The 22,823-nt window shown below is 43.2% G+C and overlaps 1 protein-coding gene across 1 annotated transcript in view; it reads left to right on the top strand.

The window, feature by feature from the left end:
• Nucleotides 1-22,823, top strand: part of LRP2 (LDL receptor related protein 2) — a 180,888-nt gene that overhangs the window by 127,151 nt on the left and 30,914 nt on the right. Inside the window, exons 51-62 of the mRNA XM_019480291.2 lie at nucleotides 480-650; nucleotides 2,254-2,477; nucleotides 2,834-3,011; nucleotides 4,453-4,649; nucleotides 5,972-6,217; nucleotides 8,086-8,214; nucleotides 12,133-12,252; nucleotides 13,344-13,460; nucleotides 13,720-13,836; nucleotides 19,834-19,971; nucleotides 20,998-21,120; nucleotides 22,334-22,462. Coding sequence (XP_019335836.1) covers nucleotides 480-650; nucleotides 2,254-2,477; nucleotides 2,834-3,011; nucleotides 4,453-4,649; nucleotides 5,972-6,217; nucleotides 8,086-8,214; nucleotides 12,133-12,252; nucleotides 13,344-13,460; nucleotides 13,720-13,836; nucleotides 19,834-19,971; nucleotides 20,998-21,120; nucleotides 22,334-22,462 — 1,889 coding nt within the window. The remainder of the gene's footprint in view (nucleotides 1-479; nucleotides 651-2,253; nucleotides 2,478-2,833; nucleotides 3,012-4,452; nucleotides 4,650-5,971; nucleotides 6,218-8,085; nucleotides 8,215-12,132; nucleotides 12,253-13,343; nucleotides 13,461-13,719; nucleotides 13,837-19,833; nucleotides 19,972-20,997; nucleotides 21,121-22,333; nucleotides 22,463-22,823) is intronic.

A 22,823-nucleotide genomic window follows, 5' to 3' on the forward strand; every position in this document is an offset into this window, starting at 1 on the left:
AATCTACTGGATACACAAAATCATAGATTTAATATAGAGATTGGATTTATGACACACTACAACCTGCCTGACATTTGATACCCCAGGGAATCTGCCTCCAACTGATCAATTGTATTCTTTCACACATTTCCCTCCCTTACCCCCCTCCCTTCCTATCTCTACTCATTGTTTCCTAACTTCCACTCATTTGCATTTTCACAGACATACTTGTTGTAAATTAGCTTCTTTTCTACCATGGACCAGCAGTCTCCCTGTGCCTGACAAAGGGTGTTTGTGCCCAAAAGCTTGCAAATAACTTTTTTCCAACTATTTAGTTGGTCTAATAAAAGATATCACGTCTACTCAAAGACCCAATGTTACATATCAACCTTTGTTTTTTAGCCACTGGTTTTGAAATCTTACGTTATAAATGTAGCTTCTAAAATTTACCCTGGTGTCTTTTTTAATATCCAACTAATTATAAATCTTCATTTAAATAGACAGGTTTACTGGACAGACTGGGCAGATCGAGCCTATGTTGGAAGAGTGGGCATGGATGGCAGGAACAAGACGGTGATTATCTCTACCAAGTTAGAATGGCCCAATGGACTCACCATAGATTACACCAACGACAAGCTCTACTGGGCAGATGCCCATCTAAATTACATTGAGTACGTACATAGAGAAGAATAAAGCAACTAGAAAATGTTCATATCAAATTTCAGTGGTAGTATTTATGCTAAGATCTGATAAGTCCCTTCATTGCCGCCAGTTTGCGTGGATCAAGGCAACAGGTTTTAAAATGGAAAATACAGAGATATTCACAATAAGTTTATTTTTTGACATATCCAGTGAATATACCAGCATGAAAAGGATTAACTGAACCCAAATTAGGATGGAATTGGCAGTCTGGTGTAGAGGGGATGAATTTTTATGGAGTTTGAGTTTTTTCATTGGTGTTTTATTAACACTTGGCCCTTTTACGCTGAAGTCTTAATAGCATATAGGGAAATTGTCCAGTGATTGTCCAGGGCCAGATTTTCATTGGCTTTTAAAAATTCACCAACAGACATAAGGAAGCTGGTAAGTAGTTACACAAGTAGTCCTACTGAAGCTTGTAAAACTACGCATGGAAATAATTGTTCAGGAATGCAAGTAAAGAAATTCACAATCCAAGATAGATAAGCTGCTGCATCTACATATAGGTATGAAACCTGACCTGAGGCAAAATTGAGTGTATACATCATCATTTCATCTGTAATTACACTTTTTGTGCACATCAATGTGCAGTTTGCTGAGTGTAGATAATGTGTGTCCATAGGTTGTACACACATTTGTAGAGGTTTCCTAAACATTTGGCTTTCCCCTTATTAAAAGTTCAGAAGAAGTCTCATGGACCATGAATATCACATGGGCCTTTCTTAACCTGCTGCTTTGCTACCTTAATTATCTACATTTGCTGCAAAGTGATAAAATGTCAACTGCTTGTCTTCGATGGAAGGTTTTTTCAGTTTCAGTACAAATGAGTAGACAGTTTTCTGCTTCTTTCCAGTTTTTTTCAAATCTGCACCTTTGAAAAAAAAATTCTTTATCTTCATGTTTATATCTTTAAGCTCCCTTCCATGTTTATCTGAAAATGTCCTGTTTTAGAAAAAGTACTTTTTACCATAATATCTTCCTAGTACCGGGGTCATAATAAAAAAATCCCTTTAAAGATATCTGATTAATATAGACTCAGAAGTTAGAGCCAGAAGACCAGTTTTTTAGAATTAAATTTAGACTTGGAAGATTCTCATTGAATTCATTATTGCTAAATTTTGAACACAATTTGTTCATTTATTATTGCATTGTTGTAACAGCTTTTTTTAGTTAATGCAGTAAGCAAAAATCTCTATGCATTCTGGAAGATTTTTCTTTAAAATTTTTTTAAAGGTATTGTAAAATTGTAGGGTGTTGGCACTTAGTAATAAAGACATTATATTGAGTGAAGTATATTGCAATAAGAATTATGCAGGTAAACTGTGTTTGTAAGAAAAATGCAACCTGCCGGTTGACAAGAGTATACCTAAAACAGCACTGGACACCTGAAACATTTCCCAGGAAGGACTTTGTCTTTCAGTTTGCATGTCCTATTTTTATATCTAAAGTAACCTATTTTTATTTATTGTGTCTCAAAATAAACTAAATTATTTTACATCTACTGATCTTCTAAAATAATATGTTTTAAAGACATGAAGCTCTTTCATGTGTTGTGCATGTTTTTTGTTCATGTAGGTACTCTGACCTGGAGGGACAACATCGTCATACAGTGTATGATGGTACTTTACCTCATCCATTTGCGATTACAATTTTTGAAGATACCATCTATTGGACTGATTGGAACACAAGAACTGTTGAAAAAGGAAATAAATATAATGGATCAGGCAGGACTGTTCTGGTGAACACCACACACAGGCCATTTGATATCCACATCTACCATCCATACAGACAGCCATTTGGTGAGAGAATGAGTTGAGAATTAAGCTCTGATGGCTAACTCTCATGCTGCACTTAGGTCCTTTTTTGACCTACCCATGCAGTGTTAGATTTGATTACTGATGAAGTAAGATAATTGATGAGAACAGGATTAGGCTCAAAATTTATATATTTAAAACCAGTTTCTAGAACCTTAGGATTTAGTACTACCCATGTGTCCAGTATCAGATATTTCTTTCTGAGTATCTTGGGTGGGGGGGTTGTTTGTTTGGCAAGAGATAATATTAACACTATCTGTATAATGTTACACTATTCGGGAAGATCGTTGTAGTTTGAGGATTTCTGGCTTTGGCATTGAAAATATCTGTTTTTTCATTAGTGAATAATCCTTGTGGTACCAACAATGGTGGCTGTTCCCATCTGTGTCTTATAAAAGCTGGTGGTCAAGGTTATTCTTGTGAATGTCCAGATAACTTCATGATAGTACAGTTTGGCAACACAGCACACTGCCTTCCATTGTGTTCCAGTACACAGTTCCTCTGTGCAGACAGTGAAAGGTAGGTTCATACCTCACTATCTTCCTTTACTGTTGATTTAAATACAAATTTTACACATAGACTTATTTGCTAGGAAAGCATGAAACGATCGATAGGAGTTAGTTATACTGTCCCTAAGTTTCCATGATCTGGTAAAGGCAAAGCCAGTTTTAATCAGACTTCCACATTGGCAAAGGATTTTTAGCAGAGTCTTCCTTCTTGGTTACTGAGATGAGTGCCTTACTAACGCCTTTTCTTTGGTTTTCTGTACTACACAGCTAATCAAAACTTGTTTGGGTGTTGCTTGGCTCCAGAGTCCATTTCTAGGTGAATTTAAGAAATGTGAACCTGCTCCTCTATCTCGTGCGTTCAGTGCCGTACATTTGCTTCTGCTTTTATAGTCTAACTTATACTAGGTGCCAATGACCCAGTGGGCCATTTTGGCAGTGTGGGATAAGCCAATGCAGGGGCACAGCCCCTCAAGACTTCCCTTCACACCAGGGACCAGAGTTGGGGTTTAGAACTAGGCAGGTTGGTTGCTCAAGAGGCCCATTGCTCTGACTTTATATCTGCTAAATACTAAAACACCCACTGCTTATATAGGTAAGTCCACATTTCCCTTGAACGTGGTTCTCTCTCTAAATTTCAAAATTTTCTCTCAAAGCTTATGAAAATGTGTGGTGTTATCTGGATAGTCTGAGACAGATAGTGACCATCTGGCTTGTCTAAATGTCTATTTGAATGTTGACTCTCAGAAAAGCTTAATGTAAAAAAAAGTATTACAAACCTGAATCCACGTTAACATGCCACATTGGTGTCCCAGGGCAAACCCTGTGGGAAAGTGTTGGGGGGAAGGGTTCATGGTTCTGAGGGTGGGGACAACGGGCTCTGATAGTGGGGGTGTGGGGGGCATGTGGTTCCAGGAGGGGGGAGGGTGTGGGTTCTGTGGGGGGTAGGGGGAGGAAAGCAGTATTTTTACCCATGCCAAGAACTCCTACAGTCATCTGCTGAGCTGCTGCAATGGCCACTGTGCTCTCTGCCTATTCCAACTGTTGCTCTTAAAGCAGCAGGAACTGGGAATTGTCCCAGGTATGCTACTGGGGTGTGTCATACTTAGGGGTTGAAGGCAGTTCTGACGCCCCTCCTAACTTGGCCCCTGGGGCTGACGTCCCTTCCTGCCCACCCCTAATTATGTTACTGGCATTAATTTTCCATGAATCATTTGTAATGGTTTTCACCAGGAACATCTGTTTTGGGATATAACCTTAATGTGGTAAAAAAACACATGACATAAAGCTACATCTTCTTAGGTCATATTTTCTTCTATGGCAGATATGAGGCCCAAAAAATAACACAAGATAAGTGTTGCAAAATGTGTTTGTTACTGACTCAGGGTTGTCTAATAGGTTGGATACCTGTAAAGTCATTGCCTTGGCAAACTATATATTATTTTTTCTTATAGGTGTATTCCTATCTGGTGGAAATGTGATGGACAGAGAGATTGCCAGGATGGTTCTGATGAACCCCCTACTTGTCCACATCGATACTGTCATGTTGGTCAGTTCCAGTGTAATGACGGGAACTGCACTAGTCCCCATTTTCTATGTAATACTCTACCAGATTGTCCTGACAGATCAGATGAAGATCATGTACTTTGTGGTATGTTGTACATAATCATCTTAAGCACACATGTAGTACTTTGTACACTGTATTAAAACTAACCAGTTAACTATCACAAGCAGCCCTGTGAAGTAGGGAAGAGACTTGTGTCCTGTCTTGCAAATGGGAAATTGAAGTACTAAGACGAAAAACCTGATTTTCCATTCCCTCACTCCTAAAATAGTTATTTAACCAAGTGAAATACTAGGCTGGAGCATAGAATACTATCAAATCAAGACAGTAGTACTTAAACCCACTTTGATTCACTTGATTCAAACCCACTTGGGTTCACTTTGCACTTGTGTATATTACAATGTAAGGTGCAAGACAGTGGAAATAAGATTTGCTCACAACAGCACCATGAGTTAAAGTAAGATGGATGATCACAACTCAAGGCTTTCTATTTTGCAGCTCAGTCTTGTATAGCATGTTTACTTCTCTCCCTGATGTGCAGCTTTAACTGATTAAAAGAATTATTTAGTGTGGAAAAACTGTACAAAAAGCAGAGCCTGCAGACAATTAAAAAAACTGTAGTCCTCTAATTATAAATGTGAGACCATATACAGTGTGTTGTTTCAAATCCATCTTCTTCTTTCCTGTATGTGGCACAACCTTCTTGTAAATGACATGGCTTCAGAAGGTACAGTCTTATTTATGCTAAGGAAGAAAGGAAGGCAGAATAGTCATATAAGTCATGTTTTCAATTACTTCTATTTCCATAGTATTTTCTGTAATGTCATATAATTAAACAAAACCTCAATTTTACATGAGGTTCAAATATTTAAGCTCTTAAGCAAGGCACAAGGGACTGTTAAATAATTAGAAATTTGAAGGGAGAGGTAGAAGCTGTGGAGCTAAAGCTGATGGTGCTCAACACACCAGTAATATTTGCCAAATTGTTAGAACTCAGTGATTTCTTCTCAGGGCCCACGTATACTCTGAATTTATATGGTGAATCAAAGACATGTCATTCACTTCCCCTGAATCAGAATACATTCGCTTGCCCCAACTGAGGGTGAATGCTGAGCTTTTATTTTTCTCTGCATTAGGAAATGTCAGCTCCGTACGTTTCTCTGCTCCCAAAGACACTCTTTTGTATTGTAGAGCCCTAGAGTCCTGAATAAAAGCAGTCTGTAGGACATATATGACAAAGTACTAGAAATCAGTATCTTAACTGGAAACCTACATTTCAAGATCATATTTGAAACAGATGCCTTTAATATTCCATACTGACATAATACATATTTGATTAACATAACACTGAAAGTCTGGATCATTCCTATAAGCTTCAGCAGCCCAGTGACAAGTCTGTATTTTTTCAGCTAATCACCAGTGTGAGACCCATCAGTGGCAGTGTGCTAACAAACGGTGTATCCCAGAAGCCTGGCAGTGTGATAAAGAGGATGACTGTGGGGATAATTCAGATGAAGATAGTTCTCACTGTGCCAGTAGGACCTGCCCACCAGGTCAATTTAAATGTGACAATGGTCGTTGTATCCCTCAGTCCTGGAAGTGTGATGTGGATGATGATTGTGGAGACTACTCTGATGAACCATACAATGAATGCAGTAAGCACAAAATAAATTAGTGGTTTATATGAAAGCACGTTCTAAGAAGTATGAACTGTATTGCATAATTTTCTAAGGGATTGTGCCATGTTTTGATAGGCAAAATGTTGTCATGGACCTGATACCTCTAATAAAGCACAAAAAAGAGACAAGAACATAAAACCAAACTCATATGCAGCAGTCTGGAAACATTATAATATTATTATATTTTAAAATAGGACAAAAATGGACCCATACCTATACATACAGATGTTTTGCTTTGTTACATTTACCTTGGCTAGTTTGGGCATTCACAGTTGTGGCTCCAAGCCTGGGTCCAGGCGTGGCTCTAACCCCACTCCAGGCCAGGGAACAGAACGCGTACTGGCCCTGATCTGTGGGGGGAACAGTCCTTCCCTCTACTGTGATGGTACCCCCTGGGTGGCACCTGCCTACTAACAGCCTGCCTGGGTGGTTCCAGGGGGCACTGCCACTGAGGAGGGAAGAACCCCCTGCAGGTCAGGGGCTGTGCAACCCAGTGGTAGCTTGCGCAGCAGGCTCTGCTGAAGAAAAAAAAAAAAGAAAAAAGTGGCAAAGGGCCTGATCCTTTTTTTCCTTTTTCTCTTGGAGCCTGCCCGCATTTCCCACAGCTGGGGAGAGAACTGCCAGCAGGCCAAGTGGTCTATGAGCTGTGGGGTGCCCTGGTGCTTCCCTCCACAGCAGCGGTGCCCCCCAGGCTGCCTGGGTAGCTTGCTAGAGGGCTGGTGCTGCCTGGGGAGCACAGCCACCGCGGAAGAAAAATCTGGGCCCCCCTGCAGCTCAGGACCCACCAGCAGCTCACCCCCCTCACCATGGGAGACATGGGCAAGCTCTGCCAGAAAGAAAAAAAAAAGGCAGGCCACTCACCGCTTTTTTTTCCCCTCAGCGGAGCTTGCCTGCACGAGCACGCACTTGGTCATGCAGCCCCTGAGCTGCAGTAGGGCCAAGTGCTTCCCTCCATGGTTGTGGCAACCCCTTGGGGCCTGATGCTAGTGGGCAGGGGCGTGGTGCTAGTGGGCAGGGGCTGCCTCAACTCGCAGGCAACACCCAGCCCCATCCAACAGCGCACTGGGCACTGGAAGCCTGGGTGTGCTCTGGGACGCTTGGGCTTGTTGGGGTTCCAGTGCCCTGTGTATCATCCCTACCACCTGTGACCACCCAGGAGAAGGCTGGCTTGCCCCTGGGGCAGTGTGGGAAGGTGGCAGGAGGGCATCTGGGTGTACTGGCGGCCAGAGAAGGTGGCAGGGGTGGTCCGCACTGTCCCCATGGCCTTCTCCAGATGTATCGCTGCAATTACATAGCAAACTAAAATACATCAGATGTGTTTTACTTTGCTACATAACAGTGTCATTTAAAGTGAAATACGCTGCCTCACTTGTACATCAGGACAAAATTCAAATGAAATACACTGCCACAAGTGTAAATGGTGATATCATTAAAGCAGTGCAAAAGGGCTTTTAAGCCTTTTAAAAGGCCAATTTCATCATGTGTACAGGCACCTATATTGACTAAGAGTAGTGTAAAGAGGAGCAGCACTTGCGAAGATGCAAGGATTGACTTTTCAGGAGAGAGTAACAAAGAGACTGAGAGTGAATAAGTTTGTCTACGGCTGTTCAGATGGTGATTCTTGCTGCTGGTTGGACCCCTGTTCTGGCAGATTTAGAGCTAACCTAGATATATTGCTAGGAAATGTGTGTAAGAGCTCAGTTGTGAGCCAGCAGGCAGAAGGGCTTGATGACCAGACAGGTAATGGATTAAAAGTCAGAATTCAGCCATTTAAAGTCACATGCATATATCAGGAAGACCTGGTTCCAGGCTAGGTACTTAAAAAACTCTTTTATGTGTTTTAGTGAGTCCTGCCTATCGATGTGATAACCACACAGAATTCAGCTGTAGAACCAATTACCGCTGCATACCACTCTGGGCACTATGCAATGGCAATAATGACTGCAGAGACAATAGTGATGAACAAGGCTGTGGTAAGTATGATTATAAGATGCTTGTAACATCATTTTAGATTGCACAAGTGTGTGTGATGTTTCTCCACAATGCAAGGGTTTTTTTTTTTCTTTCTGGAACATTTCTCAATAAAAATTCATATATTTATGCATGGTTCATTTCTCTAACTCACTCAAGGCCATTATGCATCTTACATGCTATAGCCCTTGAAAATTAGATTATATTATTGACTATTATGTCTGTGCTTGTGACTGAGGTTGTATAAAAGTGATGTAGCCATGATGGTCCACAAATTATGGGAGAGGCTAGCATTTTTTAGGGTGATGTCTTTTATTGGAAAAACTTTGTAGTTGGAATAAAGTTAGACAAGCTTTCCAATGTCTTACATTCAAAAGCTTGTCTAAATTTATCCCAGCTACACAGTTAATCCAATTAAAGATTCATAGATTCATAGATGTTAGGGTCGGAAGGGACCTCAATAGATCATCGAGTCCGACCCCCTGCATAAGCAGGAAAGAGTGCTAGGTCTAGATGACCCCAGCTAGATGCTCATCTAACCTCCTCTTGAAGACCCCCAGGGTAGGGGAGAGCACCACCTCCCTTGGGAGCCCGTTCCAGACCCTGGCCACTCTAACTGTGAAGAAGTTCTTCCTAATGTCCAATCTAAATCTGCTCTCTGCTAGCTTGTGGCCATTATTTCTTGTAACCCCCAAGGGTGCCTTGGTGAATAAATACTCACCAATTCCCTTCTGTGCCCCCGTGATGAACTTATAGGCAGCCACAAGGTCGCCTCTCAACCTTCTCTTGCGGAGGCTGAAAAGATCCAGTTTCTCTAGTCTCTCCTCGTAGGGCTTGGTCTGCAGGCCCTTAACCATACAAGTGGCCCTTCTCTGGACCCTCTCCAGGTTATCCGCATCCCTCTTGAAGTGTGGCACCCAAAACTGCACGCAGTACTCCAGCTGCGGTCTGACCAGCGCCCGATAGAGGGGAAGTATCACCTCCTTGGACCTATTCGTCATGCATCTGCTGATGCACGATAAAGTGCCATTGGCTTTTTTGATGGCTTCGTCACACTGCCGACTCATGTTCATCTTGGAGTCCTCTAGGACTCCAAGATCCCTTTCCACTTCCGTGCTACCCAGCAGGTCATTCCCTAGGCTGTAGGTATGCTGGACATTCTTCCTCCCTAGGTGCAGCACTTTGCATTTCTCCTTGTTGAACTGCATTCTGTTGTTTTCTGCTCACTTGTCCAACCTGTCCAGATCTGCTTGCAGCTGTTCCCTGCCCTCCGGCGTGTCCACATCTCCCCATAGCTTTGTGTCATCTGCAAACTTGGACAGAGTACATTTCACTCCCTCGTCCAAGTCACTGATGAAGACGTTAAAGAGTATCGGTCCAAGGACCGAACCCTGCGGGACCCCACTGCCCACACCCTTCCAGGTCGAAACCGACCCATCCACCACGACTCTCTGGGTGCGACCCTCCAGCCAATTCGCCACCCACCGGACTGTGTAGTCATCCACATCACAGCCTCTTAACCTGTTCACCAGTATGGGGTGGGATACCATATCGAAGGCCTTCCTGAAGTCTAAGTATACGACATCCACCCCTCCTCCTGTGTCCAGGCGTTTCATAACCTGGTCATAAAAAGAAACTAGATTGGTCAGGCACGATCTGCCTGCCACGAACCCGTGCTGATTTCCCCTCAGCATAATTTGTCCTGCCGGGCTCTCGCAAATGTGAGCCTTGATAATTTTTTCAAAGACTTTGCCAAGGATGGAGGTGAGACTGACAGGTCTATAGTTGCCCAGGTCCTCCTTCCTCCCCTTTTTGAAAATGGGGACCACGTTGGCCCTTTTCCAGTCCTCCGGGACTTGGCCCGTGCGCCACGAGCTTTCAAATATTCCCGCCAGTGGCTCTGCAATGACGTTGGCCAGTGCCTTCAGCACCCTTGGATGGAGCTCATCCGGGCCTGCCGACTTAAAGGCATCCAGTTCTTCCAAATGACTCTGCACCATTTCAGGGTCTACGCATGGAAGTCTGGTGCCTTGCTGCTGCCTCTCTACAACCCCAGTGAGAGACTTGTCGTGCCCCTCACTTAGGAACACTGAGACAAAGAACTCATTGAGGAGTTCAGCCTTGTCCCCCCTGTCCGTCACCAATTGTTTCTGCCCATTTAGCAGGGGTCCTATTCCTCTCTGGGCCTTCCTTTTACTCCCTATATATCTAAAAAACAATTTCTTGTTGTCTTTACTTGGGTTGCCATCCTCATCTCCATGGTACCTTTGGCTCATCTAACTGCCTCCCTACAAGCACGAGCAGAGGAGGTATATTCATCTTTGGTGATCTCTCCCTGTTTCCACTTTTTATGTGCTCCCCTTTTGTCCCTTAGGCTGCTCTGGATTTCTGCGGTCAGCCAGGGAAGCCTCCTGGTCCCTTTCCCTCTTTTGCCTCGCTCGGGGATCGTCTTGCATTGTGCCCGAAGGATCGTTTCCTTAAGGCACAGCCACCCTTCTTGGGCTTCCATCTCTTCAAATCTCCTACTCTGCAGTGCATCCTTGACTAATCGCCTGAGTTCATTGAAATCAGCTTTCCTAAAGTCTAGCACTTTCACCCTACTAGTTACCTTACCCACTCGCCGTCTTATGGTGAATTCTTTTATTAGGTGATCACTGTCCCCCAGATGGCTACCGATCTGGAGGTCCGCTACCATGTCATCTCCCGTTGCCAATACCAGATCCAGTATGGCATTCCCCCTAGTGGGACCGTGTACCTCCTGAGTCAGGTGGAGGTCCTGTACACAGGTTAGAAACCTGCGTGAGCGGTTTCTAACCCTAGAAGATATCACCCTAAGATATCCTTGCCTCTTTTATGCCTCTTTTATGACATATTTTATGCCTGGGGGGCATAAGAATTATTTTTGCCTGTCTTGAAATATTGCTATAGTAATGTAGACTGGGTACGTCTACACGAGATGCTGTATCACTGTAGCAATATGCAATGGCAGCGTAGCATGTCACTATAGCAACGTAGCATTGGTAGGCACAAACTGTGATGCCAATGCTACATTGCCATAGTGATGAGCTACCCCATTGTAGCGCATCGCTATGGCAGTGTAGTTGCTAAAAATAACTGCGCCATCAGGACAGCGCAGTAACAACTGCATGGTGGGGGTATGTGTAAATGCACCCACTGTGTTGCACAGTTTTCTTTCCATGTCTCTTTAAAGCTACTTCTTTATTTGGGAATAGTCCATCAATTCCACCAGTGCTGAGGCATAGTAATGTTTCCCCAAACTCTGAAAGCTGTTTTGAAACTATTTGTGATTGTACAAACTAAGCTTGCAGTCCTGTGACTGCACTACATCTACTTCAGAACAATCCAGAAAAAACAGGGTGCAGCTATGCACCATGCAGCATGCCATATGATCTTCAGGCTCTGGCCTTAGGTTAATAAAAAGTGTGTGTCATTCTCTGAGTCATCACAGACATGCCCATATATACACAGACTGGCAGTAGTTTTCATAGAAGTGCTTATTCTACATCTAATATGATCCATTCCTTTTCTTGATGCAGTTTGTTTTATTCTTTCCTCTTTTGAGGATAGCTAGGCTCTTGGTTTTTCACAAACAGTTATTGTTTTTATGACACTGTCACTCTGCAAGACCTGTATGGAAAGCACCGTCCTCCCTTTCCAGAAAATTAATGTGTCCAGAAAATCTCTTTAAAAGCATAAAGTCTTTTTCTTAGCATTCCCCTCCTAACCTGGTACCGTCACATAGATACCCTCCCTAATTGCATTTTTTTTTAATCCCTTGGTCCATTTAATGGTATGGAAAGGTCCATCCACTACTATCTTCAGTGCATTCTGCCTTATCCAAATATTATTTTAATGTGTGCTGGTTTTTTTGTCTTAGTGATTAATTGTATGCATTGCAGAGGAGATGACTTGTAATCCTCTGGGAGATTTCCGCTGTGACAATCACCGATGCATCCCGCTGCGCTGGAAGTGTGATGGAGATAATGACTGTGGAGATGAGTCTGATGAACGCAGCTGCAGTGAGTTCTCACTTGCCTGTCATAATATAGCAATGTTTCTACCTTTTTACTGATATAGTTTTCCTATTTTTTACAAGAATTAGGTACTTGGCCTCAAAGCCAACTTTAGGGGTGGGTGACATGGGCAACCACCTAGGGTGCTGCAGTCAGGGGAGTGCCCCCACACACGTGTGTGAGCAGCCCGTGCTCACAACAGCACTCTCTCCCTGCCCCATCCTGGCTGATTCCCACCCCAGGAAGAGTTGGGCCAGCCACTTCTCAGGAGGAGTTGGGCCAGACAGCATGGATGCCTGCCTGCTTGCCTGCCTGCCTGATGCACCATGTTATTCTGCCTCCCTGCTGAACTGTGCCCCATGCCCCTGCCTGCCTGCTTCTGCCTGCTGCAGCACTGCTGACTTGTTGGGGGGGCACCAGGAGAGGTGCCAGTGAGTGGAGCAAAGCCAGGGGAGACGGGGGGGGGGGGGGGGGTAGCAAAATACAAGTTCACCCAGGGCACCATTTTCTCCTAAGGGTGACTCTGTTTGGCCTTTAGGTGCAGCAGTCTAGTTATTCCACTCTGTAGTCTGTATTCTCTATGCACAATATTCAGAATGCCGTATAAAAGAAAACCTATGTAGACAACCAAGATAATGATTGATAGATACCATTACAATATATACGAAAATATCAGTCCACACAGCGTAAGGGACCAAACCAATCCTGTGCTTTGTTTTTGTGTGTGATCAGAGGTTTCCTAACCTAGAGTAATAGTTCAGGCTCAGACCCAAACAAAATCTATCTGTCTTTCTCTCTGTCTCCTTTTTGTTCTCCCTCTTTTTAAAAAAAAATTTAGAGATGGAGTTTTCTACAGATAAGTCACTTTTTTAAATAAAACAAAATATTTGATAAATTAACCCACAGCACTGTAGAGAGACATGATATTTGGCATCAACTCCGTATGCAGAATGCTGTTTTTATACTGACTGAATGTTTTAATGATTGTGTAAGGTCAAGCAGCAATCACTTCCCCTGTTGTAATGAGATTGACTTGGATGTTTAAAGCTATAGTTGGGTGATTTCATATGCTGTTTGCATTGCCATTTTAATTGAAGGGCCTCGTGAATGCACAGAAAGTGAATACCGATGTGACAATTTGCGCTGTATTCCTTCTCGATGGATATGTGATCATGATAATGATTGTGAAGATAATTCAGATGAACGTGACTGTGGTATGTATTGACTTCTGGGCCTCTGAGGTTTAAAAAGATTCTGCAAAATTCTGTTATATAGCAAACACTGTTAGTAAAATGGCCTTTACTACACCTTGTATTTACTTTGACTTAGGACAAGAAATTACTCAAATCCTTTGGTAAATTTAGTGTGGATTGTAAATTGCTAATTTTTAATGGCATCTACTGTACACAAAATATGTATGCCTTTAACAGATAATAAAAGGACATTTCAGTAATCATTTTGGATTGTTTTCAGAGTTGAGGACCTGCCATCCCGGATATTTTCAGTGTAACAGTGGGCACTGTATTGCAGACCGCTTCAAATGTGATGGAAGTGCAGACTGTCTTGATTTCTCTGATGAAGCAACTTGTCGTGAGTTAAAAGCTTTGTGCTTGGTACCTATGGGTGATACAGGGCTTATATGAAATCCTTCAGTTTTAGAGAAAGTTACTATTTTTACCACTTGCTTAATACAGTGAACCAAATCTTGAGACAGTGAAAGGTGTAATTCCCAATAATTTCACTAATAATTTTGGAAAGATTTGATACCTTGAGCAAGTTTGTAATCTGTTAATGTCTGAGGGGAAGCCCTCATCTTTGCAAAGGTGGTCTAGCATAGCACAGTGTGTGGATTTACTATATTTTCTCGCATACAATATGCCCCCAAATAAAGCACATACTTATTTTTGGAAGGCAGAATGTAAGAAAAAAAGATTTTTCCAGCATCACCTGCAACTGTGTGGTATAGAGTAGGTCCTCCTGGGAACACAGAATGGCCAGGAAGTGTGGCATCCCAGGAGATAGTCTGGGTGAGGCAGCAGGCAGCAGAGACTTTCTGCCACACTAGGAAGACCGTCTGGGGAAAGCCTAATGAGGTGTCACACTTTCTGAACACTGTGTTCCTAAGTGGACTTTTTCTGTAACACAAGACTAGGTCGCAGACCCTTGCAAGGGCAGTAGCAAGACAGTTCTTTAAGTAGTTCTTCAAATAAGTTCCTGTAAATACAGTATTATTTTCCACATCACAAGCCTTATGAAAATACTACCAGCGGCTCACTTGCTGCTTCAGGCACAAGCTACAGCGCTCAGCCAATAGCTGTGACTGTGAAAGGGTTAACAAAGGAATCCTTCCCTTCGGCTTGCTGACCGCCACTGGTGGCAGCCATCTTATCAGCTGCTTGGCATGTACAGTGTCTCCAGGTGTCTTTCTTTTCCAGTGAAGAAAACAGCTTTCTAACTTACTACACACACCCAGTGGCGATGCGTAGGGGGTGCATGTGGGTGCACATGCACCCTGTGAGAGTGCCGGTGCACCACCTGACTGGTTGCACTCGCCACTTAGGCAACGGGCAGGGAGGGCAGGTGGGAGCGCTGGTGCTCCCTCTGAAAACGCCAGCCGGGGAGTGGAGTGCCATTGCGCTCCCAGAAGCGCTTGCAGCCATTCCTGGAAGCGGCCATAGCCACTTCCGGAAGTGGCAGCAATTGACCGTCTCATGATCAGCCATGTGGGGACTGCCCCCCTGTCAGCAATATCATCCATGTGGGATCCCCCCCCGGTTGGCAGAATGGTCACTGACTGGTCGCTGGGGGGACATATGCCCCCCCCCCGACTAAGACGGCACCAGTCACCCATGCACACACCCCAAGTTTGGGGGGCTGATTTTGGGGAAAAGGGTGTGTGCTGTATGTGAGAAAATATGGTAGGTAAATGTAGGTCTGTCTAACCATTACACAAGACAAAACTGTTTCCTAAACATTTCAGGGCCTACAACACTCTAACAGGGTACCCTAGTGTACCTTTGTAGAGCATATTTGTAGTGTGCACAGTCTCAGGTAGTTTCCTCCACTTATCAGTGAGGCAAAATAAACAACTTGCTTTTGTTTTGTCATCTTCTTGACCAGGCTTGTCTGCCATGCAGCCCGCCAAGCCGTTTTCTGTGGCCCACGGTGCTGCGACGGGAAATGAAAGTAAACACTGTTTACTTTCGTTCCCACCCCTTGTCCCTCCCCCGGCCCCTCAGCAGCTTCCTAATGGCTGCTGAAGGGCTGGGGAAGGGACAAGGTTCCCACACGCACTGCGTCAGCTTGACGTTGACGATGTGGTGCATGTGGGAAGAGGAGTAGTCATATGTCTCTTGGGCTCAGCTGCACTTTCCCCCTACCTGCACTGGTCAGTCTCGAGCAGCACACAGCTCCCCCGCTGCCTCTGCTGGCTGGTGCCAGCCTGGGCAGGTCTGTCCCCATCCAGAGCAGCACGCAGCCGAAGCCGGATTCCCACGTGTTGCTGGGGCCGGGAGGAGCCCAGCTGGGTCAGCACCGGCCAGCAGAAGCAGAGGCGGAGCCATGTGCCGGTCAGGACTGACCGGTGCAGGCAGGGGGAAAATGCAGCTGAGCCCCTGATGCTCCAGCCAGGCTCGTCCCATTCCAAGCGGCACACGGCTCTGCCGCCACTTCTGCTGGCTGGTGCAGACCCGGCTGGGCTCCTCCCATCCGCAGCAGCTCGTGGGAAGCCGGCTTCAGCCGTGTGCTGCTTCAGATGGGATTGACCCAGCCAGGTCAGCACCGGCCAGGAAAAGCAGCATGCAGCTGAAGCTGGCTTCCCACATGCTACTGGGAACGGGAGGAGCCCGGCTGGGTCGGCACCGGCCAGCAGAAGCGGTGGCAGAGCCATATGCCGCTCAGGATGGGACGAGCCCGTCAGGGGCTCAACTGCATTTTCCCCCTGCCTGCTCCTGTCAGTCCCGAGTGGTACACGGTTCCGCTGCCACTTCTGCTGGCTGGTGCTAACCCGGCCGGGCTCCTCCCATCCCCAGTAGCACGTGGGAAGCCAGCTTCAGCTGCGTGCTGCTCCGGATGGGACAGACCCGCCTGGGTCAGCACCAGCCAGCAGAAGTGGCAGCGGAGCCATGTGCTGCTTGGTCGGGACTGATCAGCGCAGGTAGGTGGAAAGTGCAGCTGAGCCCCTGCTCCTCTGGCTTGGCTCATCCTGAGGTTCATTTCATGTTTGTAAAATGCTTGGAGAGCCCCACATAGATGCACTGCATAGAAATGTAAAATATATTTTGACTTATTTGGTTGGCACCTTGGGCTGAGATTTTCAAAGCTGAGTCAAAAGGCCAACTTCCATTAAAATGAATGGGATTTAGAGGGCTCCACATCTTTTATGACAACTTTGTAACATGCCTATCTACCCCTTTTTGCAAATCTCAGCCGTAGTTTGGAAGCTCAGCCAAAGAACATAAGAGCTTCTGAACATAAGAGCATAAAAAGTGCCATGCTTGGTCAGTCCCATGGTCCATCTAGCTCAGTATCCTGTCCCGAACAGTGGCAGAGGTGGATGCTATAGAGGGAGAATTTTGAACTGGTTATTTAGACTCATTTCATTGTCACTTCCTGCAACTTCATTGGTGTCAAAGGTCATGTGACATCACTTCCTGATGTGATACCACTTCCTGTGAGGTCTTTGAATATGGCTCGCTGGCCCACTGGGTGATAAAAAGTTTGTGATCTGGCCCCACATTCAGAAAGGTTGGACACCCCTGTTCTTGACTGTGGCAGCAAACTATGCTGAATTATACTTTAAAACAGTGGTGCCCAACTCATCTGTTACCACAGGTTGGATGCAGGGTTCAGAAATGCTCCAAAGGCCTGATCCAAGGTGCAAGGCTAGATGAATTGGACACCATCGCCCTATATGAATAATCTGTATTTTAAAAAGCACACTGAAGCTCATGCTGTTTCTTCTAGGTTTGGGGATGAAAATATATATTTTGAAAATACAAACACTGTGGGTGCATTTATACAAGACACTTTATTCAAGATTAGAGGTAATTACTGTGCAGTAAGCATCACCGTCTACACATGCAGATGTTTACTATGCAGTAATTTGTAATAATTGTGAATAAATTTGCTACCTGTAAATACAAGTAGCAAATTTTCTCTTGATTACTTACTGCACAGTAGTGCATGCGTAGATACCTGACTGGGAGCAAATGTGCTCCTGGTCAGCCAGGCAGCAGGGGGCAGGAGATAGCTTCCAACTGGCTTGCTACCTGCTGCTGAGCCCAGGTGGGGACTATGTTCCCCTGCCTCCTTATCTCCCAGCCTTTGCTTTGCAATTGATAAGAATCTCCTAGCCCAGGCCCTGCGACTGTGGAGCTCAGGCTGGGAGATAAGGAGCTCCCAGCTCAGACGCCATAACTGAGGGGCTGGCGCTGGGAGATAAGAAGCTTGCCCTAGCAGCAGGCAGCTCCCAGGGACAGGGAGCAATGTCCCAGGCCCCGCCCGGGGATAGCTGCCTCTTGACCCCATATTCCCTGCCAGCCTCTGAGCTACCACTCAGGGGGAACCTAGAGCTCCCTCTACCTGATGCAGGGGCCCAGTGGAAGGCCTCAGGGAGCAGGAGCAGTCTGCTGCTAGGAGCAGCAAATCTGCTCCCACATCTCCGCATGTGTAGATGCATGCCCGGGAGAGTTTACTTTAGAGTAAACTTCTCCTAGATTATTTGCAGTGCTTCTGGAAGGCATGTTCTAACCATCTGTCTGTGGATGTGACCAAAGTGCACTGCCACATTCACTCACCTGTGCTCTCCCTCTCTCTCTGTCTGTTACTGTCTTCAAATATATGCACTCCTTAACCTCCTTAACCTGCATACCTTAACTGGGAGCTATAGCAATTAACATGGCAATCACTGCCAAATTTCCTGCATAGGAACTTTGCAGGCTAGCTGACATTGCTGTGGGTGCATCTGCAAATAACTGCATGGCACCTTTGCTACTGTGCTGTCATTTAGTACTTCATTTTGGAAGTACTAAAAGATGGTGCAGTAATAGCCCATACTGCACCATGCCAGCCGTGCACAGTTATTTTTGGCTGCTATGTTGCCATAGCAATGTGCTGTAACGAGGGTGTGTGTTGCTATGTGAGGTAGAGGCAGTGTCATGTTTTTTGCCAATGGAAACTACACGTCACTATGGCGCTGTAGAGTCTTGTGTAGACGTGTCCAGAGTGGACTTATTTTGACCTAGAGGCTGGATCTTCATCACCCTTGCTTTAAATCCATTTGGGAGTTACAGCTTTTCAGGATACAGTTCTGTACAATGGTACAAGATATTTCTTGTGCCCAGCTCCCCTGTGCAGCTCTCATTTGTACTGACTGTCACTTGATTCCCAGGTAAAATTTAAATTGGTGGTTATGACATGTAGAATTCATTGCCTTGGTACCTAAAATGCCTTAGAAGACTGCATTTCTTCTAAAATTAATTAAAAAATGATTGAGATCATCTTCCCAGGCACTTGAGATAGCAATCCTAGTTTAATGGAAAGGGACTAATGACAGGATGTTTTTAGTCTTCTGTCCTGGAACTTAGTTACCAATACATTTGCTTCACTAGAACGTAGTTTAGACAACCTGGCCATATCTACATGTATGCATATACTGTGCAGTAACCAAAATTACTATGCGGTGTAGGCACATGTCTACATGTGTATGCCTGTACTGCGGAATAAAAATGGCAATTTACACCGATTTGAGTGTAAATCTGATACTTGCATCATGCAGGTATCAAATTTATGCCTGATTAATTACTGTACAGCAATGCAAGTGTAGACACCTTACTGCTCAGTAACACTGTGTGTGGACTGGCTTGTGACTAATTTTAGTCCCAAATTAGTCCACACACATTATTAATGCGCTTTAACACCTGCATGTGTAAACACCAGCCTATTCCCATTTACTGTGCAGTAATTTACTACACAGTAAATTTAAGCTGGCGTAAATGCTCATGTAGACATGCCCCCTTTGTAGCATGTTGTAAATTGCATATATTCCTTGACTTTTTTTTAGGAAGTGGGGAAACAAGATTGCCTAGAAAGGAACCGATAGGCTGTAGGAGCTAATGAAAATAGTCTAGGGAGGGTGATCTGTTTATGGTCTTTTTTGTTTTGTTTTTAACTGGTGAGTTGCATTATTTTGAAACTCCTGATAAGTGGGTGGGCAGCTTATAAATGTGAATAAATTAATAATTAACATTACTGTTTGCATTTAGCCATACGCTGTTAGAGAGCTGGCATTAAATGTATATAAATTCCATGTATTGCCAATGACACCTGGAAACACTGCCAGTAAAACTTGCAGCATCTCCTTATGGTTTATTAGTTGGCTTTCTAAAAACTCCATCTAAATTAATCAACTCTCCATCTACCTGGTGGCTCTTACTCCATGCTGCCTGCTGGACTCTGACTTTGTTCTTATATAGCCATCTTCTTCTATAGAGGGGTGCAGGAGAGATGATGGCATATGAGTGACCTGTATATTATTTCAAATTGAATTAATTTTTTTATACTAACAGTTGAATTTCTTTCCACAAGCAACACGCTATCCTAATGGAACATATTGTCCACCTTCGATGTTTGAGTGTAAAAACCATGTCTGTATTCAGCCATATTGGAAATGTGATGGTGACAATGACTGTGGAGATGACTCTGATGAAGAACTTCACCTATGCTGTAAGAAATAAAAATGAAATTAACATGAATACTATTGCCTGCATTGATTAAAGTCTATACAATAATTGCCTGTGTTGCCTGAATACTAGTGCCTGCATTGATCAAGGTCTGTACAATAGCATTAGAATAATTAATGGTACAGAAATAAGAACTAAATAATAAATATTTTCTTTTGCCTCCTGAATGTTCAAAGCACATTCAAGAAAAGTGCTAAAAAAATTTTTCTACACTTTTTTGCTATTTTTTTTTACTCAGATATCTTCATTTTTTGTAGGTAACTGTATATATAGATCTACAAGAAGGGAGACAGCAAATCAAACCTGGTTTCCATAGGAAAGAGATATGAACAATAGTCATCATTCGTCCTCATTTTCCAACTGGGTGCCTAACATTAAGGCTCTCACTAGGGGCTTCACTTTTTTCAGAAGTGTTGAGGATTCCAGACTCCCATTAGAGTCACAACATGTATTTAAATGAGTATGAATCCTAACATAAGGCACTCATATTTGCAAATTTCAACTGATAGATATAAAAAAAGATGCCGGTAATATTTCTGAAGGGATGTGTATTCATTACATCAAAATCATATGTTCATTAATTGCTTTGTATATGTTAGATAATAACTGTATCTTCATTAATATAGTGACTCAGATTGTATATTAATTTATTATGCTGTTGACAATCTACAGAGTGGAAATCTATGGATTGAAGAAATCTATGGAGTGGAAATAATCCTTAAAATTTCTGTATTTTATGCACTAGTAGGGTCTGTGATGCATACCATCTTTTTAAAGAAAAATAACTCTACGTATGTCATCCTGACACCCATTTTGTGTGACCTTATTCAGTGCAGCAAACAAGCCTAATTCCATGCAGTGACAGAAGATGAAGGGAAAAAAACCCAGATTTAACTTGTACATCTTTAACTAACGTAGAGGCACAGGGTAGCAGATATAAGGTAGAAGGTTTCATAGGCTTTCTGCATTAAATGTTTGACTCTTATTTATTTGATCTGCTTGATTTAAGTGTCTATCCCCTGTGAATCACCATTCCGTTTCCGTTGTGAAAACAATCGCTGTATCTACAGTCACGAGCTGTGCAACCAGGAAGATGATTGTGGAGATGGAAGTGATGAGAAAGAGGAGCACTGTATGTTTATGCAGAAATGCACAGAAAATTCAGTATTCAATAGATGTATTTCCTAGTAATTCTACAACTAAGCTGCCATAAACCTTGTAATGTTTAATAATAATTTAAAAAGCACACAGAAATCATAGAATTAATTGGGAACCTTTTAAAACTAGATCTCATCCCAAGGTGATTTGAACTCTGATTTTTACCATATGGAAAATGTGGAGACCATAAATGCCTAGATAAGTTTAGTATGTAAAAACCCAGCTATCATAGGTCATAATTATGCTGGTAAAAGTAGTCTTATGGAAAAAATAATGAAATTAAGTTTTATAATGAAGTCTATAGATAATATAATGAAATTAATTTTTCATTAATATAATGAAAAATAAAGAGTTAGAAGTACAATAAAATAATTATATAGATTGGGTTGTCAGATATATGGCTCATGTGCTGATCTGGCCAATATAGCTGCTCCACTTCTCCTGATGGGCTAGCTACATGTGCTAGGGAATTTGGGAGTGTGTCTAGTAGTGGGTGTGGCCTGCCAAAGAATTGGTGCCCTTTGGCCATGATGGACATGACCATTTGAGGCAGAGGTCCACAGCTGCTTGCCTCACTTGCTGCTACCACCATGGTGGCTGCCACCTCCCCATTATCTCTAAACTCTGGCCACTGTCATCATGCAGGTATCAAAAATATTGAGTCCTGAATAATACTGGTGAAGACATTAAATATTTAGGCCTTTATTATATTTTGCATAATTCCCATTGACTCAATGGGAGTTGCGTTTGCACCTCCAATAGCAGAATTTATGCTTTAACATTGATCTTATCTATTATTTACTGGCTTGTTATATTGCAGAATATTCTGTTATGCTAACTGTCTGCTGTGTTCTATATACTAGCGTGATCTCAGGTATAATGTCAGACTGGGGTAAAAGTATAGGGTCAAAGGCTGTTAACTAGTTCACACCATTAAAACAAAAAAGTAGGCCCCACTGTTAAGTAGGAAACATTTCACTAGACAGATTTATAAAATAGACCTTATATATATAGAAGAATAGTTAGATCTTTTGTTAATGAACATTTTTAATGAACAACAGTCAAGTTATTTAACCTCTATGTCTCAACTTATTTACCTGTATAGTGGAAAAATGTCAAAATGTCTAACCTGTATGGATATTGAGGCTGAATGTGTGATACAAGAATGTGTGTCTTTTTAATTGTAGGTAAAGATCCTACCCCAAGGCCTTGTACAGCTGAAGAATTCAAATGTAGTAATGGAAACTGCATTCCGCTACATTATGTATGTGACAATTACGATGATTGTGGAGACCATTTTGATGAAACAGGCTGCAGTAAGTAACCATTTTTATATAACATTGAAACAAGGCTTTTTAGTAACAGAAATAGTAAGCATATACATTTGAATTGAGCTAAAGTGTAATCACTTGAAGCTACCGTTGTTCTTGTTAGCCTGCCATCTGTATCCATAGCTTTCAAAAACACTTACATTTTCTTTGTTTTCCCCTTCCTAAAAGACACCAAGAAGTTTAGCATCTTGATTGTACTAGTTTAGGATAAGGGTCTTTATGTACCACAAGAAGCAGTATGATCGTTTTCTAACACAGAGTATGGTATAGAGGCCACTGAAATAGTACTCAGCCACTGAAATGATGAGATCAGTAAAAGAAACTAGACCAGTGTTTCTTAACTTTT

The sequence above is a fragment of the Alligator mississippiensis genome, chromosome 4 (assembly GCF_030867095.1).
Source record: "Alligator mississippiensis isolate rAllMis1 chromosome 4, rAllMis1, whole genome shotgun sequence".
Taxonomy (NCBI): Eukaryota; Metazoa; Chordata; order Crocodylia; family Alligatoridae; genus Alligator; species Alligator mississippiensis.